Source organism: Erinaceus europaeus, chromosome X, assembly GCF_950295315.1.
Source record: "Erinaceus europaeus chromosome X, mEriEur2.1, whole genome shotgun sequence".
NCBI lineage: Eukaryota > Metazoa > Chordata > Mammalia > Eulipotyphla > Erinaceidae > Erinaceus > Erinaceus europaeus.
In genome coordinates, this window is record NC_080185.1 from 74,057,516 (window position 1) to 74,070,232 (window position 12,717).

At 39.8% G+C, this 12,717-nt stretch overlaps 1 protein-coding gene across 4 annotated transcripts in view; it reads left to right on the forward strand.

Moving 5' to 3' along the window:
• Positions 1-12,717, forward strand: part of PHKA1 (phosphorylase kinase regulatory subunit alpha 1) — a 254,836-nt gene that overhangs the window by 5,530 nt on the left and 236,589 nt on the right. For all 4 annotated transcript variants that reach the window (XM_007526062.3, XM_007526063.3, XM_060182855.1 and 1 more), the window contains one exon: positions 5,748-5,916. In XM_007526062.3, the coding sequence (XP_007526124.1) occupies positions 5,748-5,916 (169 nt within the window). The remainder of the gene's footprint in view (positions 1-5,747; positions 5,917-12,717) is intronic.

The window sequence follows — 12,717 nt, forward strand, 5'->3', positions numbered from 1 at the left end:
AAGGACCAGTCTTCCTTGAGTGGCAGGGCAGGATGACCCAGCCTCCCTTCAGAGACTGGGCAGTCCCTACCATTGCTACTTTATAGCAAGGGCAAGACCCTGGGAAGACCTGCCAGAAGGTTTTTGATGATGTCCCTCATGGAAGTGACCAGTGATGGCAGAAAAAGGGATCCATTAGAGATCTAGGCCCATCATATTTGTGTGGGAATCCAAGGATCCCCTGACTAGGGCCTCAGATGATGGGGTGGTCTGGTATTGAATAAAAAGGAATTATTAAGTGAGCTAGTCTCTGTATACACTAATTTAAAAAATTATAGAATTAGGGGGAAAATGTTATCCATGATCTCACCTCCCAGTTACCATTGGATTTTTCCACAGTCTCTTTTCTCCCATCCGAAGGATTCTCTAATATGCTTCATCATTACTGTATACATACCGCTATTTATTTGAGTAAAAGGTGTTCCAGGTCTATAAAACTTCATTTGAAATATTTGGTACCAGGGGAATTTTAGAATTCATAATGTTTTTAGAATTTAAAGGATTATGTAAGATACATATTATATTTTATGTTGTGCCTTCTGAAGGTTTACAACAATGCTGTTATCAAAAGCAATGCTTTCTGGGGGCAGAGTAGTGGTGCACCTAGTAGAACACATACTTTTCCATGTTTGAGAGCCCAAGTCCAAGTCCCTGGTCTCCACCTACAATGGGCAAAGCTTCATAAGTGGTGGAGCAGTGCTCATGTGTCTCTCTCCCCCCTCCCGTTTTTTTCTCTGTCTTTATCAAAAAAGAAGGAAATGACTAGGAGGCCTCTGGGAGCAGTGGATTCACTGTGCAGAGTTCAAGTTCCAGCCATAACCCTGTAGAAAAAAAATCACTCTGTATAGGGAAACATGACTTTTCAACTAAGTGGAATAAATATAGACTATACATAGCATTTTGAATAAGGTTTTGCCAGGATATGAATTTTTGGTATAAAAATTAACAGAGCAAAATTTTTGTGTTTTGGCTCTCGTGGCTGGACATGAGGACTTACATGTCACTGTATTAAATTAAGATGTTCATACCTTGAATGAGATTGAACATCCTTTAATATGTAATTTTAATGTTTAGTTTCTCAGTAAGTGCCAGGGAGAATATGGACAAAAAGGAACTCTGGTGTACTGTTGGTGGGAATGTAAACTAGTATAACCTCTATGGAAAACAGAATGGGGATTTCTGGGGAAAATGCCTTATGATCCTACAGTACGTTCATCTGAAGGATATGAAAAGACATATGCACCCCTATGTCCCTATATCTGTCCCCCTGTTTATCTATCAATATATCTATCATCACTGGAACTTACCTGCCCCAGGACAACTTTTCAGATAGAAAAACACTTACACAGAGAGATAGAGAGACAGAAAGACTTCATTTCAGTGAGGGCAGAGCTTGAACATATATGCATGGCAAAGCAAACACACTGTTCCAGGGACTTATCTCTCCAGGTAAGAACCCCTGTGTTCTTAGTAGCACTTAAGAATAGCCAGAATGTGGAATTAACTTAAATGTACATCTATAGATGACTGAATAAAGAAGCTGTGGGATTTATACTCCATGGAATATTATTCACCCATTAAAATGATGATGTGCCCTTTGAGATAACATGGAGGAGATGGGAGGTGATTGTACTAAGTGAGATGAGTAGGGAAGTAAAAGACAATTTCTGGATGGTTTCATTCATATATGGAATATAGATAACCTAATCAAACAATTTTTTGTTTGATTTTTTGCCTGGGGAGTTACCACTGGGGCTTGGTGCCTAAAAAACGAATCCACTACTCCTGGTGGCATTTTTTTTCCATTTTGTTGTTATTGTTATTGTTACTGCTGTTGTTGCTGTTGGGTAGAACAGAGAGAAATCAAGAGAGACGGGGAAGACAGAGAGTGGAAGAGAAAGATAGACACCTGCAGACCTGTCTCACTGCTTGTGAAGCGATTCCCTGCCCCTGCAGGTGGAGAACGGGACTCCAACCCAGATACTTATGCCCATCCTTGCACTTCGCGTCATGTGCATTTACCCTGGTGCGCCACTGCCCAACCCCCAACAAACAAGCTTTTAAATATAATAGTAATAACAAAACTGTTTGATTATCTGATAACGATGTGATTATTAGAAAGGTAGCAAGATGGGTAGTGGAGTCTCTTTGGCTTAGGGGCACTAGAATTTTGCTTGTACATGCAGTGAGTCTTAAAAAATTGTAGGTGTTAAACTGTACCCCTAAAATCGCATACTATTGTATACTCTGTATAGTAAATTAAAATATTTTTTAAATAAACTCAGACTCTGAAAAGTATAGTGGTTATCATGGGGAATGAAGACGCCAAGTGAGGTGGGTAGGTAGGACCTCTCTGGTGTGATGGCACTGGACCTTTGATGGTGGGTGTGATTTTATTATATAGGCATGAAACTATGCCCATAAAATTTTATACTATTTTAAATCAATGTTAAATCAATAACATTTACATTTCTTTCTCTGTCTTTTAAGTTCTTTGCTTATTTCCCTTTTCTGTCTTTCACTTCCTTTTTTTCTTTTCCCTTTTCTTTTTCTCCTTCTTTTTCTTTTCCATCATCACTAGGGCTGCACCACTCCAGGTGAACTTTTTCAGATATATCTGTACATTTATATATCTATACCATGGCACTGAAGATTCTTCCAAAGTGATGGGGTCTAGGCTTGAACCTGGCTTGCCCACATAGCAGCCTAAGAGTACTATACGTGCGAATTATCCTTTGCTTATTTTTGTTTTTGGGTTGTCTCGAACTTACTTGACGAGTTCCTGTACATTCTTGTACATAGTAATTTTTTTCAGCATAGACTGTGAACAATTATTAGCAGTTTATAATGTAACTTTTTTGTTTATGATACTACTTTTTAAATTTATTTATTATTGGATAGAGATAGAGAAAATTGAGAGGGGAGGGGAGATAGTAAGGGTGAGAGAAAGACAGACCTGTAGCTGTGCTTCACCACTCATGAAGCCTTCCCTCTGCAGGTGGGGACCAGGGTTTTGAACCTGGGTCCTTGTGTACTATAATGTTTGCACTTAACCAGGTGCGCCACTTTCTGGCGCCTTGTTTATGGTACTTCACTAAAAATGTTTTGCTAGCTTGAGAGCTAGCTCACAGGGTAGGGTGTATGCCTTGTCATATATGCATCCCATGTTCAAGTCCCAACACTACATCAGTGTGTCATACACTGAAGGAAGCACCAGTGCTGCGTTCTCATGTTCTCTCTCTCTCTGGAAAAAAAAAATTCAGTTTTGGAGTTGGGAAATTATGCATGTGCTTGGTCCCAGCTCTGCATAAAAAAAAAAGTGTTACTAGAAAAAGTATGTAGGGGGAGTCGGGCGGTAGCATAGTGGGTTAAGTGCACGTGGCACGAAGCACAAGGACTGGCGTAAGGATCCCGGTTCGAGCCCCCAAATCCCCACCTGTAGGGAGTTGTTTCACAGGCGGTGAAGCAGGTCTGCAGATATCTGTCTTTCTCTCCCTCTCTCTGTCTTCCCCTCCTCTCTCCTTTTCTCTCTGTCCTAGCCAACAGCAATGACATCAATAACAGCAACAATAACTACAACAACAATAAAAAACAAGGGCAACAAAAGGAAGAATAAATAAATAGCTATATAAAAATATTTTTAAAATGTGTGTGTTTACATTTTCAGATAGAACAAAGTTCTGCCACACACTCCAATTTTATGGACAAATGTATCTTTCTAACAACTGTCACTTTTCTTATTAGGCTATTCTTCCTTTTTTTTTTTTATCTAAAATGTGACAAAACAGCCATGTGAAGAGTAAAAAGGATAGTGAGACAAAACTATATCAGTTTTCCTGAAAAAACTACTGATTTGCCATTGGTTTAAAATACTATGAATTTTAGGGAATACAGCTTTGTACATGCTTGTAAGAGCACAGCCACCACCATAGTGTCTTATCAATATATAAAAAAATTAATTTCAGTCTCCTCATAGCCCTAGGGTAATCACCATGGATTTGACTGAGTCTAAGCATTAGTATTTTTTTCCAATTATTTTACTTTGGTTCTATTCTACTTATAAATAAAAACTGTCTGGGTGGGGGTAGGTAGCATAATGGTTATGCAAAGAGGCTCTCATGCCTGAGGCTCCAAAGTCCCAGGTTCATTCCCCCGTACCAGCACCACCATAAGCCAGAACTGAGCAGTGCCCTGGTGTAAAAAAAAAAAAAAAAAAACACCTATCTGGAAAGACTGGAAAAATAGCTCACTTGGAAAGCAAGCTACTTTTCATGCATGCAACTCAGCTTTGGGCCCAGGCACCACCACCTTGGGGGAAGCTTTTGTACTGTGGTGTCTGAACACCTCCCTCCTTTCTGTCTGAAAAGTTGGCCTGAAACAGTAAAACTCTGCCTATGATTTAAAAAAAAAAACTGACCATTTTTACTTACCTCACTTCATTGTCACCTCAATTTCTGTCCATGTTATCCCAAGGGACACAATTTTGTCTTTTAATGGGAAGGTAGTGTTCTGTTGAATGATGTATTTATTTTCATAGCTTCTTTATCCAGCCATGTCCGTGGGCATTTAGGTTGATTTCATGGTTGAATGCTTTGAATAAAGCTGCTACAAACATAGGGGTAAAACTTTCCTTATACCTGAGTGGTTTTGTTGAATCATACAACATTTATATTTTCAGTTTGTAAAATACTCTTCATAATATCTTCCACAGAGGGTGCATTTTACATTCCCACCAACAGTGTATAAAGTGTTCTTTTCTTTTACACCTTCATTAAAATTCATTGTCTCTAATCTTCTTTATTTTTGTTTTTTATTTTTAAAACTTTATTAATTATTGGATAGAGACAGAGAGAAGTTAAAAGGAGAGGGGGAGATAGAGAGGGAGAGAGACAGAGAAACACCTGTTTCAACACTCATGAAACTTCCCCCTGCGGGTGGGGAACAGGGGCTTGAACCTTGGTCCTTGCTCAGTGTAATGTATGTGCTTAATCAGGTGCAACACCACCTGGTCCTTGTTTTTTGTTTTAATTTTATTTATCAATTTTTAGTGAATGAGTGAGAGACAGGCCAGAGCACTGCTCAGCTCTGGCTTAGGGTGGTGCTGAGGATTGAACCTGGGACCTCAGAGCCTCAGGCATGAGATCCTTTTTCATAACCACTATGCTGTCTACCCAGCCTGCCTCCAATATTTTTTATATTGGTTAAGGTCTCACCGTAAGTATGAGGATATGAATTTAAGTCCCTGTTTTCACTTGCAGGAATTCCTAAGTAATTGCTTAAGTTAAAAACAGCAACAACCGATTTTTTTTTCTTTCCTCCAGGGTTATTGCTAAGGCTCAGTGGAGGTAATATGAATCCCCACTCCTGCTGGCCATTTTTTCTTTTTTACTTTATTATATAGGACAGAAAGAAATTGAGAGGGGAGTAGGAGATAGAGATGAAGAGAAAAAGATAAACATCTGCAGACCTGCTTCATCACTTGTGAAGTATCCCTGCTGCAGGTGGTGAGCAGGGTTCAAACCTGGGTTCTCGTGTGGGTGCTTGTGATTAGTACTATGTGCACTTAATAAGTGTGACTTTCTATTTGTATTAGTGTAGGGAAAAGGCATAATAATGTATCTTAATTACTGGCAATTGCAAACGGTGATGGGCATTAGAGTACAACAGATTTTCTGTATATTCTTTTACTGTTTTCATTTTTTTTTCAGGTGGATAAAGTAGAATCCTTCAAGTACAGTCAGAGTACCAAGGATAGCCTTCATGCCAAGTACAACACCAAAACTTGTGCTATTGTGGTGGGTGATGACCAGTGGGGACACCTGCAGTTGGATGCCACCTCTGTGTACTTGCTCTTTTTAGCACAAATGACAGCCTCAGGTCAGTACAAAGGCAGAAGTATATAGAGCCACTGCAATGATGAGCCTTGTTCCAATGCATATATTGGAATATATATGCATGTTTAACCAAAGATGCACATTGGAAACATAATATTTTTCAAATTTTATACTGAAGAACAACTCTTTGAAGTCTATTTAGTATTACTTGACACTAGTAAGTAAATCTGGGTTACTGAGTAATTTTTAATTGACTACCTGGAAATCTAGGGTAGAGTTTTTTTCAGAGTTTTTTGGAAAGTATTTTATTAATTCTCAGAGACTAAAGATAGGAAAGAATTTACTGCTTAGTCTCCTCCTGATTAATATTAACAGAAATATAACCACCCACCTTATACTCATTATGAATATATCATAAGTAAAGTTTATAATACATGTCTGTAAGCATCTAAATTATATTGAAAATTAGCTTCTCAGAATTCAAATATTTTTCTTATTTCTCTCTGTCCTATCTAGCAACAATGACATCAATAACAACAATAACTACAATAATAAAAAAACAAGGGCAACAGAAGGGAAAATAAATAAATTAAAAAAGAAGAAAGACTTTTAAAAAAGAATGAATGTTAGAGACACTCAGTAAGCAGAGTATGAAGGATTTTCTTCGAAAATCCAGCAATTCTTTACACATTTCAGAATTACTACAAATCTTAATGGTTAAAAGAGAGTCTTTGAGAGAATCTGACTGCAATTTAAAAGGAGGTGAAATGAAGAGCTCGATGGACCCTTTCCCTCATTAAAATATGATAAATGGTAAAAATTAATTAAAGATATTTAAAAATACTAGAAATTATCCTAAGGGGCATGTAGATAATGGAAAGATAGTTATTCAGGAAAATTTAGATCTTAGTAAGTACAATGATAGTGTGACATTAGAACCACAGCCTACTTTCTGTCCTACCCTTAGCTCAAAATGACAGCTTGAAGTACTTGAATTAGATGTAATTAAGACTACAGGTTTTGGGGGGTCGGGAGGTAGAACAGTGGGTTAAGCGCAAGTGCCGCAAAGCGCAGGGACAGGTGGAAAGATCCCGGTTTGAGCCTCTAGCTCCCCATCAGCAGGGGAGTCGCGTCACAGGCGGTGAAGCAGGTCTGCAGGTGTCTGTCTTTCTCTCCCCCTTTCTGTCATCCCCTCCTCTCTCCATTTCTCTCTGACCTATCCAACAACAACGACATCAATAACAACGATAATAATAACCACAACAACAACGACATCAATGACAACGATAATAATAACCACAACAATGGTAAAACAACCAGGGTAACAAAAGGGAAAAAATTACCTCCAAGAGCAGTGGATTCGTGGTGCAGGCAACGAGCCCCCGCAATAACCCTGGCGGCAAAAAAAAAAAAAAAAAAGACTTACTTACCACTCCATTCCTGTCTAGAGCTAAGATAAATCCATGAGTGAGGTAGGTTTCAAATATTTCTTATCCCTCCTTGTTTTCTGTTACAGACATTGTAGTCTAGGCAGGAATACCTGAGAGGTCTGGAACACCCTGCTTGCCCCTCAGTTGTATTAATTGAGTGGAAGTTTGCCACCAGGCAAAGCAGGCAAAGAACACTAGGTTTCTATTATACCTAGCTCACTTCAGAGCATTTGCATAGAAATGTTTATCCAGGTGAGAGGCAAACCATTAAAACAGAAAGCTCCACAATCCTTCAAAGGAACTGACTTTATTTGGAGTATGGAGATGGTCAAGCCTAATGGCACTGCACTCTAAAAAATAATGAACACTTTGGTTTTAGGCAAGAAAGAAGAACCTTATATCTCAGTGTGAACAAGCTAACCCATAGATTAGCTAGAAGTTTTCACAGAGAGCCAAGAAAGGAGACAGCTGGAAAGACTTATTCCCAGAGCTAGAAAAAAATATCAAAGAGTGCCTCAAAGACCACCTAAAATGGGGCTTAAATTTAAATGGATGAGAGTCTGGCTAAGTGTGTGCATAGTACACAACAATAGAGGAGTCAACTGGCAATTAATAGAGATTAATAGCTGAAAATGTTGCCAAGAGAAGCAAATATTTCATATATCATGGAAAGAAACAGTTACTACAACTAAAACCACTGTCTTCCTACAGTGACAGTGTGTATGTACAGTTTGCTTTTTAAGAACAGTATCTTTGCTGAAGAGAAATGTATTTCATTGAAATAATTTAGCCATATCCCTAAGCAAATAAACAAGGAAATAAAAGAAGTCCCAAAGAGGAATCTGTGCAGTTCCAGCAGCATTATACAAACCCAGTTTGCAACAAAAAAAAAATTGTGAAGAGTGCAAAGAAAGTCTGAACCAACATAAGGAAAAACACAGATTAAAAAACTTGCTTTGGAGTCTTCTCCAAAGAAGAGATCCAGTGGGAAATCAGATACATGAAAAAAATGCTCAGGAGTCACTGATGATCACTTTATACCTGTAAGAATGCCATATATTAGAAAAGACAGAAACACCAAGTGCTGGAGAGGCTGTGGGGGGTGAGGAGGAACTTTCCTACAATGCTGGTGGGAATGTAAAATGATCCAACCCCCACCATGGAAAACAGTCTGGACATTCATCAGAACACTAGAAATGGACCTACCTTATGACCTGGCAATCCCTCTCCTAGGGATATACCCAAGGAAGAGACACCTGTATGGCTTATACATGGGTAGAAGAACCTTAGCCAGATGCTAGGACCCTGAGATCTGAAACATCTTAGGGCTAGAGAAAATTCCAGGCACTTCATAGTTTATCTGATGAGTCTGGAGGGACAGCACCTAGACACCTTGAGATGGCAGGGGAAATATCAGGTGTGTCAATGATCAGAAAGAGTATTTATTGATAATCTCACATCACACCAAAAGGACCAAGGAGATCAAAGATGCTTTTAGGTAAAAACACAATTCAAGAGCAATTAATTGTTGAAGCACAAATTACTTTCAAGGCGTGAGAGACATCAAGAATGTGTTGAAACTTGATTACAGTAGTCTTTGTCTGAATATCATTAGTCAGGTGCAATTCTCTGATCCCTCAAGAAATATCTAGATCACTCTGTTATGAACAAATCTCAAACCCTTCATGGAAGGGCCAAAGGTCAAAGTTATAGATGAGTGCATTTTGCATGATCTGTAGGCTTTTGTACTAATATTTTTGATGCTTGACACTTCTTCTACTTCTGCCTTAAGAGAGAGCTCTATGACAAAAAGGAGTGCCTGGAGTTTTGCTTACTGTGCACTTGTTAAAAATCAGTCAGACGTGTTTTGTAAACATGGAGGCTATAGGTAGAATCAGTAGAATTTCTAACGACAAATAAAAAGGAATTTGGGATCAGAAAACTTCAACCCACCTATGTTCATAGCAATACAGTTTGTAATACCCCAAACTTGGTAGCAATCCAGATACCCAACAACAAATCAGTGGCTAAGAAAGTTGTGGTACATATACACAATAGAATACTATGTAGTTGTTAGAAATGATGAGGTTATTGTCTTTGCAATATCTTAGTCAGAACTTGAAGGTATTAAGTTGAGTGAGATAAGGCAGAAAGCGAAGGACCAATACCGAATGATCTCACTTATAAGTGGATATTTAAAAAAAAGGACAGAATCTTAAAATAAAAGGGGGGGCATAACTTTGACTATGGGTGTGGTGTATTGCACCAAAGCAAAGGACTCTGGGGAAGGAGAGATAGGGATAGGATGAAGGAAAAGTTGCATCCTGGTTTATGATGGGGAAGGAGGCCTTGGTTAGGGGAGCAGTTATCTCCCAGACACCTATCAAAGGAAGATGAATTGTCTTACAGATGTTGTGCATATTTACTGTATATCATTATCCCTCCATAAAAAACTGTCTTTGATAGAAAGTATATGTTGCATTTAAGAGACAAGCTTCAAAGCAGCTACCATAAAAATGTCAAAAGATATGAAGGACACTAATAATTAAGGAAATAATGGAATATACAATAAATATATTTCATCAGGGCCTGGGTGGTAACACACCTGTTACCAGGTGTAAAGACCGAGGTTCAAGCCCCCAGTCCTCACCTGCAGGAGGGCACTTCACAAGTGCTGAAGTAGTACTGCAGGTGTCTGCCTGTTTCCATCTTTATCTCCTTCCGTCGCAATTTCTCTTTGTCTCTATCCAAAATAAATAAATCTCGTTAAAAAAATATTTCATCAAATAGAGAACATGAACAGTTTTTCTTTCTTTTTTCCCCTTTATTGGGGGATTAATAGTTTACAGTTGACAGTAAAATACAGTAGTTGGTACATGTGTAACATTTCTCAGTTTTCCACTTAACACTCTAACCCTCCACCTACGTCCTCCTCTGCCACATGCTCCCCTCCCCTCCCAGTCCCTCTCCTTCCCCTCCCTTCCCCTCCCTTCCCCTCCCCTCCCCTCCCCTCCCAGTCCCTCTCCTTCCCCTCCCCTCCCTTCCCCTCCCCTCCCTTCCCTTCCCCTCCCCTCTCTTCCCCTCCCCTCCCTTTCCCTCCCCTGCCCTCCCTTCCCTTCCCCTCCCTTCCCCTCCCCTCCCTTCCCCTCCCTTCCCCTCCCCTCCCTTCCCTCCCCTCCCCTCCCCTCCCCTCCCATCCCCTCCCCTCCCCTCCCCTCCCCTTCCCTTCCCTTCCCCTCCCCTCCCCTCCCCTTCCCTTCCCTTCCCTTCCCTTCCCTTCCCTTCCCTTCCCTTCCCTTCCCTTCGCGTCCCTTTTCTTTTTCTCTTTTTCTTTCTTTGCCTCCAGGATCATTTCTGGGGCTCAATGCCTGCACCACAAATTCACTGCTCCTGGAGGCCTTTTTTACCCATTTTGTTGCCCTTGTTATTTTTATTGTTGCCATTGATATTATTGGATAGGACAGAGAGAAATTGAAAGAGGAGGGTAAACAGGGGGGAGAGAAAGATAGACACCTGCAGACCTGCTTCACTGCTTGTGAATCGACCCCCCTGCAGGTGTGGAGCTGGGGCCTCCAACCTGGATTCTTATGCCAGTCCTTGCATTCTGAGCCATGTGCATTTAACCCGCTGTGCTACCGCCTGACCCCCTCTATCCTTCTTTTCTTAAGTTCCACATATACGTGAGATCGTTTGGTATTTGGCCTTCTCTTTTTGGATTATTTCACTTAACATTATGTCTTCAAGTTCCATTCAAGATGAGACATAGGAAATGGCTTTATCATTTTTAACAGCTGAGTAGTATTCCATCATGTATATATACCACATTTTTCTTATCCACTCAGCAGTCATTGGACATCTGGTTTGCTTCCAAATTCTGGCATTACAAATTGTGCTGCTATGAATGTAGGCATACATAGATCTTTTTTGATTGGTGTTTTTTGTTTTCTATGAGTAAATACCCAAAAGAAAAATTACTCCATCATAGAATACTTCCATTTCTAGTGTTGTGAGAAATCTCCAGACTGTTTTTCCACAAGGGTTGGACCAGTTTACATTCTCACCAACAGTGCAAAAATGCCGCCCCCCCATTCTCTCCAACATTTGTTTCTGTCCTTTCTGATGTACGGCATCCTTAGGAGTGTAAAGTGGTATCTCATTGACTTTATTAGCATTTATCTGATAATCAATGACTTTGAGCACTTCCAGTGTAATGAATTTGATAATAATAGAGCTCTGCAAAGTGATATTGAATCAAGGATGTGATAACAGTTGGTAATTCAATAATATAGTAAGTTATATTAATTTACTTGCATATATCACTCATATCTCTAAAATAAATTCAACATGATCATGATATATAATCATTTTAATGTGGTGTTTAATGTGATTTTCTATGAATTTGTTGAAGATCTTTGCTATTGTGTTCATCAGGGATATTGGTTCATCCTTTTCTTCCCCCCTTCCCCCTCCTTCCCTCCTCCCCTCCCTCTCCTCCCCTTTCCCTTCTCATTCTCACCCTCCTTACCCTCCTCCCCCTCCCCTTCCCTCTTCTCCCCAACCCCTCCTCCTAACAGCATTTATTAATATTATCCAGAGTCATGTAATTTATATTTGGTACAATCTGGCTCAAATCAACATTATTATGATTCTAAAATTTGTGATCTTTTGGTATTCTATGTTATCAACAGTTGTGTCTTGATTTACATGACCTTAGATAAATTTTAACCTCTGTAAGTCTCAAGAAGAAACACAAAATACCAATCATTTAGTGTTGTCATAAGTAGAAATTCAATGTGCAATTCATACAGAGTATTCCATTTGTGAACTATAGTATTTCCTTATATAACTTACATTCAGAATGATGATAGTGTTTGCTCTAAAATATATAGTTCACTTTACCTTTAAACAATATTTTTATCTGCTTCTTGCCTGGCTCTTAGATTCTTGACAAGTCTTTCTTGAAATAATTGTATTTTTTTAAACAAATCTCTAAGTTTATACATTTAAGGTTATCATAAATTAGTTACCTATAGAATTAGGAGCCAGAGACTTTCTACTAAAATGTACAAATCATAGTTAAAATTCTTCCATGTTAAAATATTCTGGGATGGGGAGACATGTGGTGGTGCGCCCAGTAGATCACACATGTTAACATGCATGACGACCCCTTCCACCACATGGGAGTGCCTGCCTGAGAGGGGAAGCTTCATAAGCAATGGAGTAGTACAAAGGTCTCTCCTCTCCTCCCCTCCCCTCCCCTCCCCTCCCCTCCCCTCCCCTCCCCTCCCCTCCCCTCCCCTCCCCTCCCCTCCCCTCCCCTCCCCTCCCCTCCCCTCCCCTCCTCTCCCCTCCTCTCCTCTCCTCTCCTCTCCTCTCCTCTCCTCTCCTCTCCTCTCCTCTCTCTTCTCTCCTGT